The following is a 14,620-nucleotide window of genomic DNA, read 5'->3' as shown; positions in this document are numbered from 1 at the left end:
CTCAGACTCACCGGCCCCCTCCTCCGGAAGCCCCTCCCCCCAGACTCACCTGCTCCCTCCTCCAGTGGCCCCTTGGGATTCATCTGCTACTGGGCTCAGCTCACTTCATCCGGGCCTCTGTGTTCATCACTGCACCCCTTTCCTGCCCCACCCTGCCTCCCATCCTTCTCTGTACACATATCCCCGTCGGACATACAGGGTGGGAGGGGTGGTGTACTGATTCCTCTCTTGGGGTCTGTCTTCCTGCATGAGAATATCAGCACAGTGAGAGCAGAGAATTTCATCCAGTCTGACCAGTGCTGAATCCCCCAGAACAGGGCTCTGCACACAGTCAGTGTTTGCCAAATGAATGTCACAAGGCAGGGTACCATGTAAAACATCTTAGAAAGCTGTCCTCTCCAAGTGATCAGTCAGAAGGCTGGCTCTCCAGAACAGCCACACCCCGTCCCCAGGACAGTCCCTTACACACAGCCGCCTTGTTGCTCCCAGTGAAGGATTTTCCATCTTTCCTTCCTAGATGAGTAACTGAGGGTCAGAGAGGTTGAGAGCCCTGCCCAAGGTCCCACAGCTGCGGAGAAGGCCCAACCCCCCAGGGCTCATCTCTGCCCTCCACATGTTAGGCTCATTTCCTCCCCTCGAGGAGGGGTAAGGGCAACAAGATTCAGGGAAACTGAGGAAGCTAGAGCCCAGCATGGGTGTAAGGAGTCCTGGGGGGCCAAGCACTGGGGTTGGGGTCGGAAAGGCCAGCCCCATGCCCTGAGGGAGGGTGGGGCTGGCCTGAGTCGGAGGCAGAGCTGGGACAGGAACCCAGGCCTCTGTCCTTGGCATGGCGCTCCTCACCTGGCAGGCCCCCTGCAGAGGTGGGCTCACTCTCTTCTTCACAGTGTCAGAAATCAGCCGGATTTAGGGGGCAGTGGGCAGCCGTGCAATGGGGCCAGATGGTCCGGCAGAGGATTTATGTGCTCCATTATGGGGGCCACAGCAGGACTGACCCACATCTGCAGAGGGGTTTCCCAGGGCAGAGCTCTGCGAAGATACGATGCCCGGTACCAAGGGGCTCTGTGCCCTCCCGCGCAGGGGCAGGCTTGAAGAAGGGACGCGGATGGTGTTAGAATGACGAGGACCCTGCTGTGAGAGTAGGAAGGATGCTGCCCAGGGCTGAGGAGCAGGTGCCTCTGGCTGGGGATTAAGATGCACTGCATTCGTTCAGGCCAACACCACCTGCTCACCGCAGGGCTTCCATGCCAGGCCCTGGACACAGGGAGATGCAGCGGCAGAATGGAGGAGCTCTGCTGTCGGGCCTCACCGATGCTGTAGATGGGTAGTCAGGGAAGGGAGGCCCCGGCCGTGCAGAGTCAGGGCAGAACATTCCAGGTGCAAGGAACCAGTGCAAAGGCCCTAAGACAGGGATGGGCCAGGTGAGCCTGGAGCCAGCAAGGCAGCCAGTGTGGCCAGTGTGTGCCTAGCGAGGGGAGGCTGCTGGGCATGGGGGTCGGATGATTAGGCAGGGCCAGGTCAGTATTTACCAACCCCTCATGGAGGCCTGACAGGTGGCACAGAGTCACCCCCTCCACCTTGTCTGGGGAGGCCCTACTGTGTGCCAGTCTCTGTGCCCGGGTGCCACAGGGAAGATGGCAAGGGCCCTGGCCCCAGATCCCCAAGCTCTTGCCTATAAACTGCAAATGCACAGCTGATGAGACCCACCCAGCAAAGCTGCTGTGACACTTCAATGGAACTGATTTCTGTGACCGGGCCCAAGGCCACCCTGGGGACACAGCAGCAGAGGAATGTTTCTGACCCGGGCGGCCCTCCCAACGCTGGTAAGAAAAGGAAGTAGTAGGTGGGAGGGAGGCAGCTAGGAGCTCCACAGGCCTCAGCCCATGCAGGGATGGGCACATCATCAGGACCCAGATGGCCACAGGTGGGAGTAAGGAGAGAGCAGGGGCCAGTGGCCAACAGGCAGGGCTCCTGTGAGGGGTCAGAAGATAAAGGTGGCTGCTGGGCTGGACCACCAGAAAGAGGTAGGGACTTAAGGCAGACGGTGGGGAGAGGTGTGTTGGAGGAAGAGGCAGCGGGTGTGAATGGGGCTGGACAGCGCCCAGAGGCGGGGAAGGACCGTGCCTTGAGGACTGTCCCCCGAGAGCACCCAGTGTGCACCCTGGGGTCCCAGCCTCCCTAAGGGAGATCCCGCCCCCTCACTTCACAGTGGGAACCCTGGGGCACCCCACAGACTCCTCATCCTCATGGCCCCCACCCACTGGCCCAAGACCCAGGCAGCGCCGCGGTTCTCCAGCCCATCAGGCAGGCCTGGGCTAACCTCAGGGGACTTGAGCAAGCCACTTCATGCGCTGGCCTCCGTTTCCTCACCCGTAGTAAGGGTCTCACGAAAATCACCGAGTCCTGTGGTCAATGAATGGCTGAATCAAAACTTGCACCCGGGGTGCTGGTCCCGTGCAGGAGCCTCATGAGAGACTGTCCCCGAGGGCGTAGCACCTCGGCCAGGGAAGCTTCCCTGCTATCTCCTCCCTAGCCACCCATAAAGATGCCTGTGTCACTCCTGCATGGAGAGCATCAGGCACAACCCATCTTTTAGTCCCCCCGCCCCTGCCAGGTGCTGGGCTGGTCCAGGGACACAGAGCTGGGACACAGAGTCCTGTCCCATCTGGTGTGGGGGTAAACTCAGTGACTCCCCTGAGTTCCCACAGAGGGCCGCATGGAGGACACAGCCTCCAAGGGGGAGGGCAGTGGTTGCCCCGAAGGCAATGGGTCAGAGGAGGATTTGAGCTACAGCAGCATCAAAGCCAGGCTTCAGGCTCTAGAATAGGCTTGAAGGGCAGGGGCTGCCTGTTCCCTGCCTTTCTCTTGCCCTGCCCAGCCCCCACCGCTCCACCAGGGCAGCTCAGCAACCTCCCCTGCCTTTCCCCCCAGTTCTCTTCTGGGGGTGGGGGGAATTCCCATCCAGGCCTTTTAGAAGGGCTGAAACATTCAATGTAAATAATTAATGCTAGATTTTTAAAATTAAATTTTAATACATTCTTATTAATTTTAGACAAACTCCCTGGCAGGTCATTCGCCGTGAGTGATTGAGGTTGGCGACCAGAGACAGCCTTTGGGTGGGAAAGGCTCCTGAGCAGTGGGGTCCAGGCGCAGCTGGGCCCCTTCAGCTGCAGGATCTCCAGCAAGCCTCTTCTCTCTTGGAGCTTTGCTCCCGCATAGGGGGTCCGGGGCTTCCATGGCAGAGCTGTGGTGAGGAGCCGTGGGAAGCGCTATGATGTGTAAGGGGCGGTGGACGTTATTGTTATGACTACTGTGGCCATTCTGCTGAGGGTGGCCTCCCAGGACCGGAGGGGGGCGGAGGGGGTTTTCCTCATTAGCCCCTGGAGAGCAGAGCTTGCTTCCTCTGCTGTCCCCTCTCTGCTTTGTCTGCTGTCCCCTCTCTGCTGGAGAACTTAGCCCAGAGCTAGTGAACGAGTGGGTGTCCGTGGATGGAGGAACACTTGGATTTCTTGGGTTTGGTTTGATCCTGGTTCGGGTCTGACCCTCTGAGTGGACGGCTCCTCCCACCCTGCGCTGGCTCAGCGCAGGCCAAGCCTGCTGGGTGCTGGGGATGTCCTGGTGAGAACACAGGGCTCCTGCCCGGGAGCTCACAGCCAGGAGGGGAAAGGGCCAGGAAAGACAGGCTCCAGTGCCGTGGGATCCAGGCATGCACTGTCCGTGTTTATTGAGCGCCTGCTGTATGCTGGGACCTAGCATGAGAAGCGCTGTCATGGGGACCCGGAAAGGTGGGCCTGGGGAAGAGAGCGGTGTGGGGGTCGCGCTGGCCGGCGGCAAAGTCTTCCCGGCAAACTCCTTGTCTTGCAGGAGAAGGGTTTATGGAGGGGTCCAGGCTCGTGGTCTTGGACAACTTTTAGAGCGTCTGGGGAGGGGAACCGCCATCCGGGCGCCTTAGGGATCCCTTCCCCTGAAATTCCTTCCCCCACCCCAGCCGCTCCGCAGCCCGCGGGTGCGGAAGGGCAGTGGAGCGCCTCGTCCAGCTGCCTCCCCCTTCCCCCCAGCTTTCAGGTGAGGAAACTGAGGCCGGGAGAGCGCCGGAAGGCCGGACCGAGCACCCGGGAAGTTGGTGGCCGAGCCTGGCCGAGGCCCCGGGGCCGGGCCTTCTAGCTTGGTGCTGCGGCCGGGCTGCGCCCTCGCCCGGCGGGGTGGTGGGGGAGGCGGCGTGGGGCCCGGACCCGAGCGGAGCGCGCTCCCGGCGGACGCGGCGGCGGCGCCCGGCGCGAGGGGCCGGGATGGGCAGTCATCAGTCTTCCCAGGTCTGTCGCGTGGTCCCTGAGCTCGGACCCCCGTCCCCCTTGAGTGCCAGTCACGGCACAGAAAGACGGGGAAAGCCCCGGGGAGCGGCCTCTCCCGGGTGATGGAGAGCCCGCCCGGCGCCCCCAGCTCCACGCAGGAAGTGCGATCCCGCCCGGGCCGCTCGCGGTCCCCGTCGCTCGCCCGCGCCCACAAGGTTAACGGCGGCGGGTGGGTCCCCCTGCCCGGCGCGCGGAGGGGCTGCCCGGCTGAGCGGGGCTGGGCAGGGAGGGTCTCCAAGCCGCGCGCGGGCGGGTCTGCGCAAGCAAGGCAGGGAGCCCCGCCGGCGAGCCGGGCGCTCACGGGTTAATCCCTGGGGCCCGGGAGGGGCAAGCCAGGCCCAGAACCCCAGAATCTGAGGGCAGCGGGTCCCTGATTGAGGAGTCGAGGCTCCAAATGCCATCGCCCTCGGATTGTGTGAGTGTCAGGTTCTGCAATCCTGCACGGCCCCGAATTCCCCAACATTCTCCGACTCGGAGGTTCTGCGATTCCGGGGTTCGGCTTCCTCCGGGAGGGAGCGCGGGGCAGGAAGGGTTAACGGGCGGAGCGGGGGGAGCAGCGGGGCCGCGGCCGCCGGAGAGTTAACGGGGACACGCCGAGTCCCCCTCCTCCGGGCGAGGCCGAGATCGCCCCTGGCCGGGCTATCCCGGGCCGGCCCCTTCTTCGCCCCGGGGGGCGTAACTCGGTGCGGGGAGCGCGGCGGCCCGGGCGGGCTCACCTGTTACTCGGCCGCGGCCCGGCGCGCCCACTGAGTCACGGGGGCCGCGGCCGGGACTGGGGGCTGGGGACGCGCGGCGCTGGGCTTCCCACGGACGGGGCCCCGCGGGGTTGCCCGGCCGTGCCCGCTGTGCCCGGCTCTGCCCGGCGCGGCCGCGGAGCGCACGCCTCCTGCCTGCTGACCCTCTCGTTTGGTTTCTCGCAGGCCTCTGCCGCAGACATGGAGAAACTCAGGTGAGTGGAGCGTCTCCCGTGCCGCGGCTCGCGGGGGCCGGGTCGAGGGTGAGGGCGCTGGGGAAGGCGGGGGAAGGGGGCTCCACCCGAGCGCATCCCCCAGGGCCCGCGGGCGGCCTCGGCGGGGCTGCGGGCCAGGTGCGTGTGTGTGGTGCGTGTGTGCGCGCGGCGAGGCGCTGGGGAGCCTCGCGCGGGGCTCCTCCGCCGGCCCGGGCCGCTGGGGCGGGGGCTGGGGCTAGCGCCACTGAGGGCCGGGCTGCCCCCTACCCGGGGCCGCCTGGTCCTGTGCGGTCCTCAGCGCCCCTCTGGCTCCCTGCCCTGGACTCTCGCTGGTCCCGGGGGACCCTCCGGGTTCCGTTCGTGCCGTTCCGCACTGCCCCGGCGCTCTCTCCCCCCACCCCACCCCACCCCCAACCACCCCCCGCCCCAGCCCCCGGGCTGCCAGTTGCCCGGCTCTGAGCTTTTAAGTGTCCGCCTCTGGGGGGCGGGGGTGGGGGATGGAGTCCTCGCGGCTGGACCAGGCAGCCGTGTCTTGGAGCCATTTTGGGGGAATCCCGCGACAGCTTCTGGGGAGTGTCCCCCGCGGCCTCCCTCCCGGTGCCAAACTTTAAGCCTTGGTAGACTTCACGGGGCCACCTGCGCGGCAGGCCTGGGATCAGCCAGTTTGAATATTTGCCACTTCCTCCACGACTTCCCCTGGCACCCTGACCCCTACTTTGGGAACACCCCTCCCGTGTTTTCCTTCCGGAGCCTGAGCCGAGGCGTTGTGTGGGCGGCAGGCCCAGCTCTGGCTGCTGGGTTTCAGCACTGTCTCCCCTGGCCCACAGGGTCTCCGTCCTCGCCACTCCCTCCCGAGGCCAGAATTGGCATCCCGGGGAGGAGGCCAGGTAGAGGAGCACCCCTCCCCCAAGGAGCAGAGCCCAGCCTAGGCCCAGGTCTAGGGCAGAGGGGCCCTGGGCCCTGCCAGCTGACCCTTAGTGCCGTGGGTGAGTGGCTTGGAAACACCCAGGTGGGAGCCTGGGGGCAGGTGGGCTCACACAGAGACCCAGGGTGGACTCTCAGAGCAGGGCCATCTCCTGGGCCGTGGAGCTGATGTGCAGCCCCCACTGTGGGTCCCACAGGGACAGGACCAACATGTCTTGTGCTGGGAGGAGGGGTCCAGTCTCTGAGGTGGTTCAATCTCAGACCCCAAATACCTGATACCCATCAGCCAGGCCCACCTTGTTGTGGCCAAGGTCCAGGTGGGGGCGGTGAGGCCCAAAGAGCGACAGTCCTGGCTGTGGTCACACAGATGACCTCAGGCCCAAACTCAGGCTCTGGCCCAGGCCAGGGCCCTTCCCTGGTGCCCCACATCGGCTGTCATTTCACCACCTGGGTTGTACCGCCTGTGGTGGGGAGGAAACACTGCTTAACTCAGCTGAGACTTGAGGAAAAACTTAGCATTCATGGGGTGCCCTGAGGCCAGCCTGGGGGTTCCCCGCGGTGGTTCTCTTTCTCTTTCCCTCATTCCCTGTGCCCGGCCAAGGCTCTCCGGCACCTACTCCTGTGTGCCAGGCACTGAGGACAGAGGCATGACCCCGCCCGGCTGGGTGCACAGGTAGGCAGGTGTGCCAGGTGGGCGGATCTGCTGCCTGAGCTGCTGATGGCGTTAGCGTTGCTGTCCCAGGCGGGCTGAGGCTTCCCTGGGCTAAGCCATAAAGGCTGGAGGCAGTGGCCAGGGCCTGGGCTCCTGGGCTGCATCAGGCCATGTGGCCTTTCTGGAGTTGCCAGGGGTGGCGTGGGGCAAGGACTCCTAGAACTGGGGAGGGGTCCTGCCCTCCTCTCCCTCTCACCCAATTAGTGTTCTCAGAGTTGCCTGAAGGGCTTTTCCAGAATCTTCCCTACTGGCCAGTGTCGGGGCTGCCCCAGTGGGTTTCTGTCCTGCATTTGGTGCCTGGGATTCAGAACCAAAAGCCCAGGGGAGTGGAAGGGAAGTTGGTCAGCATGGCTTCCTGCACAGAAGGGCACAGGGTTTGGGGTCCCACAGACCCGGTCACTGACAAAGTCCTGGCCCTGGTTGGGCCTCAGTTTTCTCATCTGTAAAGTGGGTGCCCTAACCACAACCAGGTTGCAGGGATGTTGGGTGCCGTGAGCCCCTGTGGTGGAAGCATCTCTCCTGGGACCTGGCCCAGAGCAGGCCCAGGTAGAGGGTCTCTGGGGAACCTCAGACCACACGGTGGTCACAGTGAAGGGGTCCTGAAGTGTCCAGAGGGATGACCCTATGGTCGGTCCTGCCTCCTGGCCCCTGGACTGTGGAGTCTGCACATCACAGGCTGGGTCTGTGGGTCTGGATTGAGCTCTGAGAGTTCTGGTCCTGGCCTCTCCCACACCCCCCAGGGCCTGGAGCCAGGACTGACTTATGGGACAGTCCTGTAAATATTTGCTGAAGAGCAAAAGGACCATGTCACCTGGTGGCACTGTGGCCCTCAATGGCTCCCTTTGGCGGGCAGGTGTACATTGAGGGGTCTCTCTTCCCTGGTCCCTCCCGCTGGCTGCCCCCCCATGCTGTCGCCCTGCTTCCGAGTTCCCCACAAGCTGCCACCTTCATGCCCCTGCCTTTGCCCACGCAGTCCCTGCTGTAGAGAATGCCCTTCCCTGCCTTCTTGTCCACATGACAAACTCTGTGTCTTCCCTGTCGCCTTTTCCCTGGGGTTTTCATGACGCTCTTGCCCCTCCCTCCCAAGTGGACTCCGGCCCCCTCTGGGTACCAGCTCTGTGAAAAGACCCAGGTTGGCCCTCCAGTGCCGGGGACAGAGGCCCACAACAGATCCTCCTAGGCCAGCGGACAGAATACAGAAGGGGTTTGCCCACAATACTCTGGGGTCCCGGGTTGTGACCCCTGGCCTGGGGTATTGGGAAGAGCTTCCGGGAAGCAGGGACACTTGAGCCGAGGCATGAAGAATGGGTAGGAGTTTCCAAGGACAGACAGGCCACCCTCCAAGAGGTGCAAAGGCCTGGGGGCTGCCCAGAGCAGATGTGTTTAGGGAAGACAGGTAAGGGGTGGGGAGTGGAGGTCAGTGGGGCTCCCACTGACATCTGGGGTGTCTTCTGTCTTCCCCAGGGCCCCAGATGGGCACCCCAGAGAACAGAGCCTGGGTCTGGCCCCTGGTGTTCTGACAGCCACAGTGCCTGGCAGAGGCTGGCGCACAGTAGGGCTCCCACAGGCCGGGGGGGCCACACGGTAGATATGCAGCCACACCATTTGATGGCCTGGCCACCTTGGCTCTTGTCCTTTGACCCTTGCTCAGCCACACTCAGCTATCTTGTCTTCGACTGCTTGGAAAAACTATTCTTGTGACTCTCAAATATTTATAGATATTACCAAGTCCCGGCTGGCTCTCCGTGTGCTCAGAGCCTCTGTGCCTCTAATCCCTCAAATTAATCCCCTCCTCTCCCTCCAAACAGGGTCCCTCCTGCCTGCCTCCTGCAGCGTGCTGCTGGGCAGCCCCTTTTTCTATTTGAGCTTCGGTTCCCTCCTCTGTCAAACAGAGAAGTGGGTCAGTCGCCTCTCATGGCTCCTGGGGTGCCCAGAGCTACTCCTGTTTGGTGTCCACGTTTTCCCCCCAAAATAGAATTTTTCAAAGTCGTGAACTGTGATAGGCCTGCAGAGACATTAATAAATATCCGCACAGTTCAGTGGTTAAGTTTAGAACGACCACCTGGCGACCACCACCTGTGTCAAGGAGTTCAACATGGCCAGCCCCTGAGATCCCCTAAGATCCTTCCCCACAGACAGCCCCATCCTGCTCCCGGCCAGCCCCCGAGATCCCCTAAGATCCTTCCCCACAGACAGCCCCTTCCTGCTCCCGGCCAGCCCCTAAGATCCCCTAAGATCCTTCCCCATAGACAGCCCCTTCCTGCTCCTGGCCAGCCCCGAGATCCCCCGAGATCCTTCTGCACAGACAGCCCCATCCTGCTCCCGGCCAGCCCCTAAGATCCCCCGAGATCCTTCCCCACAGACAGCCCCATCCTGCTCCCGGCCAGCCCCGAGATCCCCCGAGATCCTTCCCCACAGACAGCCCCATCCTGCTCCCGGCCAGCCCCTAAGATCCCCCGAGATCCTTCCCCACAGACAGCCCCATCCTGCTCCCGGCCAGCCCCTAAGATCCCCCGAGATCCTTCCCCACAGACAGCCCCTTCCTGCTCCCGGCCAGCCCCCGAGATCCCCTAAGATCCTTCCCCACAGACAGCCCCATCCTGCTCCCGGCCAGCCCCTAAGATCCCCTAAGATCCTTCCCCACAGACAGCCCCATCCTGCTCCCGGCCAGCCCCTGGGATCCCCTAAGACCCTTCCCCACAGACAGCCCCTTCCTGCTCCCAGCCAGCCCCCGAGATCCCCTAAGGTCCTTCCCCACAGACAGCCCCATCCTGCTCCCGGCCAGCCCCCGAGATCCCCCAAGACCCTTCCCCACAGACAGCCCCTTCCTACTCCGAGCGGTCACTGGGACGCTGACCTTGTGCTCAGTGGTTCCTTGCTGTCCTCGTGGTTCTGCCACCTGAGAGGGCATCCCCAGCAGAGATGGTTGTATGTTGCCTGCTTTGGGACCTCATACCTGGATTCCTTCAGCCTGTGTTTTGGGGGTGGCTTTTTTTCACCAAAACTATTCTGTTTGTGAGGGTCCCTTGTGGTGGTAGGTGGAGCTACCAGTTGCTGTTGTCATGGTGGCTTCCCTGAAATCCGTTTGTTCCCTGGCAGACTGCTGGGCACTGTGCAGCCTGGGCCACCTTAGGAAACTCCTGTGCGGTTGTCTGGGGATGTGGGCTGCGATTCTGGGTGTGCACCCTCAGTGGAATCTCCGGGGCACAGGGTGCGCATAGGGTCGGCTCTGGAAGATCGTAACAGACTCTTGAAACCGCTTCTCCCCATCACTGTCCCTCCAGCGTTGTTGGGGTGGGCTGCCCTGGTTTGCTGCCCGCTGGGTTTCCTCACCGGCGAAGGCCGTGCGCACTTTCTACCAAGGTGTTTTTCCCATTGATTTGTGGGAGCTCTTCACATTGTCAGTTACATATGCAGCAGCCACACCTCCTGGGGGACGCCACGTCTCGCTGTTCACACGGTCCTTCTATGAACAAAAGTTCTTAATTTTAATTTTGTTGAATGTGTCAGGTTTTTTCACTTTCTGATTAAAGCGTTTGTGTCTTGTTTAAGGAACCCTCCTGAAGAACTGAGGCTATTGGCTTTTCATCCACTTGAACTTGGGTTTGCATGTGGTTAGAGGTCAAGGTTGAGCTCCTTTTTGGTTTTGGTTTTGGTTTTGCACAAGGACACCCAGGTGTTCGGGCCACACTCTCTCCTTCACTCCTATGACTGGTGCTTGTGGTCCTGTCCATGTCGGACACTTGTCCAGGCTGAGACACTCTGCAGAAGTGCCAGGCTGATGTCCCAGGGATGGAGACAGATGGAGAGCAGGTGGCCTCGAAGGTCCTGACCCTGTCCCGCCCTGCCCCTCCACGCCCCCCCTCAAAGGGCACCCTCTCCCACCCAAGTCTCCCGCGTGGGCCCCACGAGCCGGCCCTGCTGCTCTCATTGTTCACTGATCATGGATTCCACACGCATTCACTGAGCACCAGAGGCTGCTGTCAGCGCTGAGGACGCCGCAATGACTGCACAGGCGAATCTTCTAGTTGGCGGGAACAGAAAACTTTTTAAGTTAAATAAATATCACGGTGACAAGTGCTGCGGGGACAAAAAGAAAGGAAGGCAGTGAGTGGGGGGTGGGGAGCAGGTGACTTGTACAGCGTGGCTCAGGGAAGGCCCTGAGCGGGTGCCACTGGGTCAAGGCACCAGGAGGTCCAGGCAGAGGGAGCAGCAGGTGTACCGGTGGCCTGCAGGAAACAGCAAGGGCTGGTGGCCATGGAGGAGGGCAGAGGTACTGCGTTCTGGATGTGTTGGAGGCTCGAGCGACGGGGTCTGCTGATGGGGGTGACATGGGGTGTGGGGGAAAAGGGGGTGTCAAAGACAACTCCAGGGCATTGGGCACGAGCAGCTGAAAGGATGGACTTTCTTCCCCTGAGGTGGGGACAGCTGTGGGGGAGGAGCGGGTTTGGGGCACACAGGCTTGAGGTGTCCCCTTTTATTTAGCAAACCCCTGCTGCACACCTGCTTCGGGCAGGCCCCTGTCCTAGACAGCATCCAGGTTGGGTTCTCTGGGCATGCAGTAGGTGCTCATTGAGGGTGGGGAACTAATTGCATTGTGGTCTGGGCCCCGACAACTCAGGAAGAGATGTCCTGGGGATGGGGCTGGCCACCTGGCGGCACCCACCTTCAGGATGGCTGTTGAATTTCCTTGTCCCTTTCCCCCAGGCCCCCTGCTCTCCATCTCTTGTCTCCTCCAACCCACCCACTACCCCAGCAGGCCACACCCCTCCCGGAGTGTGATCCTTCAAGGCTCTCTACCCCACTTCTAAACTTGATCCTACTAGAGGAAGTCTTATGGACTAATTCTCACTAAGGTGTGAATGACTGCCTCACTTTGATTTCTCCCTTTGCAGCTAGGGGCTCAGGGGGTGAGGAACCAAGACACTGACAGCTGGGGTATGAGTCTGGGAGTCACTCCTAATCTGGAGCAGCTCTGATGGTATCAACTTGGGGGGTTGGGGTTACAGGTGGGGCCAGGGTGCCTTTGTCCCCACAGCCCAGTTGAGTTCCCACTCCTCTGCAAGGCCTGCCTCCCTGATGGGGTATGTGGTTAAGAAGGTAGATGCACCTAGGTTTCAATCCCAAGTCTGTCATCACTTACTGGCTATGTGGCCTTCAGCAAATTTTTTTTTTTTTTTTCGACAGTCTTGCTCTGTCCGCCAGGCTGGAGTGCAGTCCAGGGCTCAAGCAATCCTCTCACCTCAGCCTCCCAAATAGCCTGGACTACAGACAGTCATGTGCCACCACACCGGGCTAATTTTGTATTTTTGGTAGAGACAGGGTGTCACCATGTCGCCCAGGCTGGTCTCCAACTCCTGGGCTCAAGTGATCCTCCTGCCTCGGCCTCCCAAAGTGCTGGGATTACAGACATGAGCCACCACACCTGGCCTTGGGCAGATTTCGGAAGCTTTCTGACTCTCAGTGCCACATCTGTAAATGGGGGTAGTAATAGCACCTATCTGAGAAGGCGGCTCAGGAGACTCAGTGCACGCTGGGGTGATGCACCTGGCTTGTGAGCTGGGCCTTGCCGTTGTGGCCTGCCCGTCTCGGGTGGCTCTGCCCTGCTTGGGCCTTGCTGCCCACCCCTTGGGCGGTGACATCATTCCCGTGAAGGAGAGGGCCCGGCAGCGTGGGGCCCTCTGAGGGTCTCTGAGCTGGGGGCGGGGCCAGCTCTTCTGCACCCTAGGCTGTCTGCACTTTTCCCCAGGGGCCGTCGATGGTTGGGGCAGTGGCTGGGTGTTTCAGAGGAGGCGATGCCACGTGCCTGTTTCTCAGGGCTCCATGTCAGGCCCGCATGGGGCTCCCCCTCCCCACCCCCAACTACCACAGGCAGAAAATCCTTCCGAGGGCTGGAGGCCTCTGGGCCTGAGCTCTGCAGTGGGGACTGCCTGTCTCTTAAAGGTCCCCCGTGTCTGCAAAGCAACCTGAGAGAGGCCTCATGCTCCATCCCCTGATGGACCCACCGAGGCTCTGGGGCTCGTGTCGAGGGCAGCCGAGGTGTCTGTCCTGAGCAGCAGCAGGACAGAGTTGCAGGACATGAGACGGGAAGCAGGAGATGGGGCAGGGGATGCTTGTCAGGTGAATGCAGCAGGGCCTGGGACCAGGTCTTCTGGGCTTCTCAGCCCCACTTCCTCTGCCCCTCGTGGCCACTAGCATGGGTGATGGTCCGGGTTTGCCAGGAAGTGGCCAGTGCCATGTCTCTGTGTCCTGGGGGTCTGGCCGGACCGGGGAAGCAGCCACTGCTGGTTCTCTGTGTCCTGGGGGTCTGGCTGGAGTGTGAGGGGCCGGTGGTGGCATTTGGAATGGCCGTCCCAGGGAGGGGAGGCTGCCCTGGCCGCACACCACCCCAGGCTGCTGAGGTTGGACACCCCACAGGCCCCAGCCATGTGTCTGGGGGATCCCCGGTGAGGGCCAGAAGAGGCACATGGCTGAGCTTCCCTGGGCAGGGCTTTGCTGAGCAAGAGAGAAGGAAAAGAGAGGCAGGGGCAGGTGGTGCTGCTGGGGACACAGGAGGACCCAAGACACAGAGCTGGGCCCAAATCACCCTTCATCTGGAGCAGCTCTGAGGTTGTCAGCTCAGAGTGCGGTAGGGCCGCCGGGATGATCCCCGGATCTCAGGAGCATCTGGGGGCTGGCTGGGGCTTCTGCCCCCATTCCTCCTTGAGGAAACTGAGGCTCTGAGAGCTTGAGTGCCAAGCTCAGTGGCCCCAGTGGCCTGTGGCAGAGCAGAGACTGCTGAGGTTGGGGCCTGCTCAGCCACCCACCCTCTCCTGCCCACACCATTCAGCAGAGTAAATAGTCCACATGACCCTCTCAGCCCCCCGCGGCTGGTGCAGGGATTGGGGGATCCTAGACACCACTAAAGGGAGGCTTAGGGAGCCCCAGGCCTGGCTTCGGGAGGGAGGGCAGATGCCACCAGTGACCCCAGCTCTCTCCTCGGCCCCGGCGCCTCCCTCCAAACATTGCTGCTGCTGACAACCCTCCCCGTAGCTGCAGGCTTTTCTTGGAGACTGGGTCTTGCCTCTTGAGTGTGAGTGTCTGTGTGTGCACCTATGCAGAGGTGAACGTGGAGTGGGACCAGCCAGGGACCAAGAGCATCCCAGAGAGACCCAGGGCATGGAGGGGGCCCAGGTCCTGCAGTCCATGATTACTGATAAGTGTCCACCGCTCTGATCAGCTGTGATCCCTGGAATTCCAGAAAACAGGCCTCCTGCTGATCCAATTAATAAGTTTGCCCACATCGGTTTGCAGTGGTGAGCAGGCTGGTGGGGTGGTCAAATTAGCAAAGCCAGCGTGGGTTCCTTGGTGGCCAGTAATGAAGCCAGTAATCGAAGTGCTGAATTGCGACCTCTTCTCTCCTGGGCACCAGGGTGGGTGGCAGGCGCTGAAAGGTTAATTTGGGAGTCCCACGAGGAGCTCGTTCCTGGCTATGGGGCCGGCCCATGGCCATCTGTCTGCCAGTCCTGCCCCTGCACATTGACTGTGTGTGGAAGGGTGAGGCAGGGGTTCCAGGGCCAAGGTACGCACAGCCCCACCCTCTTGCCAACCCCATCTTCTCCAGAGGGAGAGAGGAGGGAGTAGTGATCAGTGGTGACAGGCTGGTGCTGGGAAAGAGGAGCCCAGGCAGGGGTGCCCAGGAGCCTC

General features: G+C 61.9%; 1 protein-coding gene across 6 annotated transcripts in view; it reads left to right on the top strand.

The window, feature by feature from the left end:
- BEGAIN (brain enriched guanylate kinase associated) overlaps nucleotides 1-14,620 on the top strand; it is a 50,811-nt gene that overhangs the window by 14,165 nt on the left and 22,026 nt on the right. For 2 of the 6 annotated variants that reach the window (XM_063793875.1, XM_016926733.4), the window contains exons 1-2: nucleotides 3,417-3,782; nucleotides 5,270-5,298. In XM_063793875.1, the coding sequence (XP_063649945.1) occupies nucleotides 5,285-5,298 (14 nt within the window). In that variant the 5' untranslated portion in view covers nucleotides 3,417-3,782; nucleotides 5,270-5,284. Of the gene's footprint in view, nucleotides 1-3,416; nucleotides 3,783-4,230; nucleotides 4,311-5,269; nucleotides 5,299-14,620 lie in introns of those variants that run through there. The other 4 variants (XM_054666306.2, XM_016926731.4, XM_054666305.2 and 1 more) reach the window with 2 other exon arrangements.

This window comes from Pan troglodytes, chromosome 15 (assembly GCF_028858775.2).
Source record: "Pan troglodytes isolate AG18354 chromosome 15, NHGRI_mPanTro3-v2.0_pri, whole genome shotgun sequence".
NCBI lineage: Eukaryota > Metazoa > Chordata > Mammalia > Primates > Hominidae > Pan > Pan troglodytes.
The sequence above is the reverse complement of the archived record's forward strand: the minus strand, read 5'-3'. Positions and strand labels throughout refer to the sequence as shown.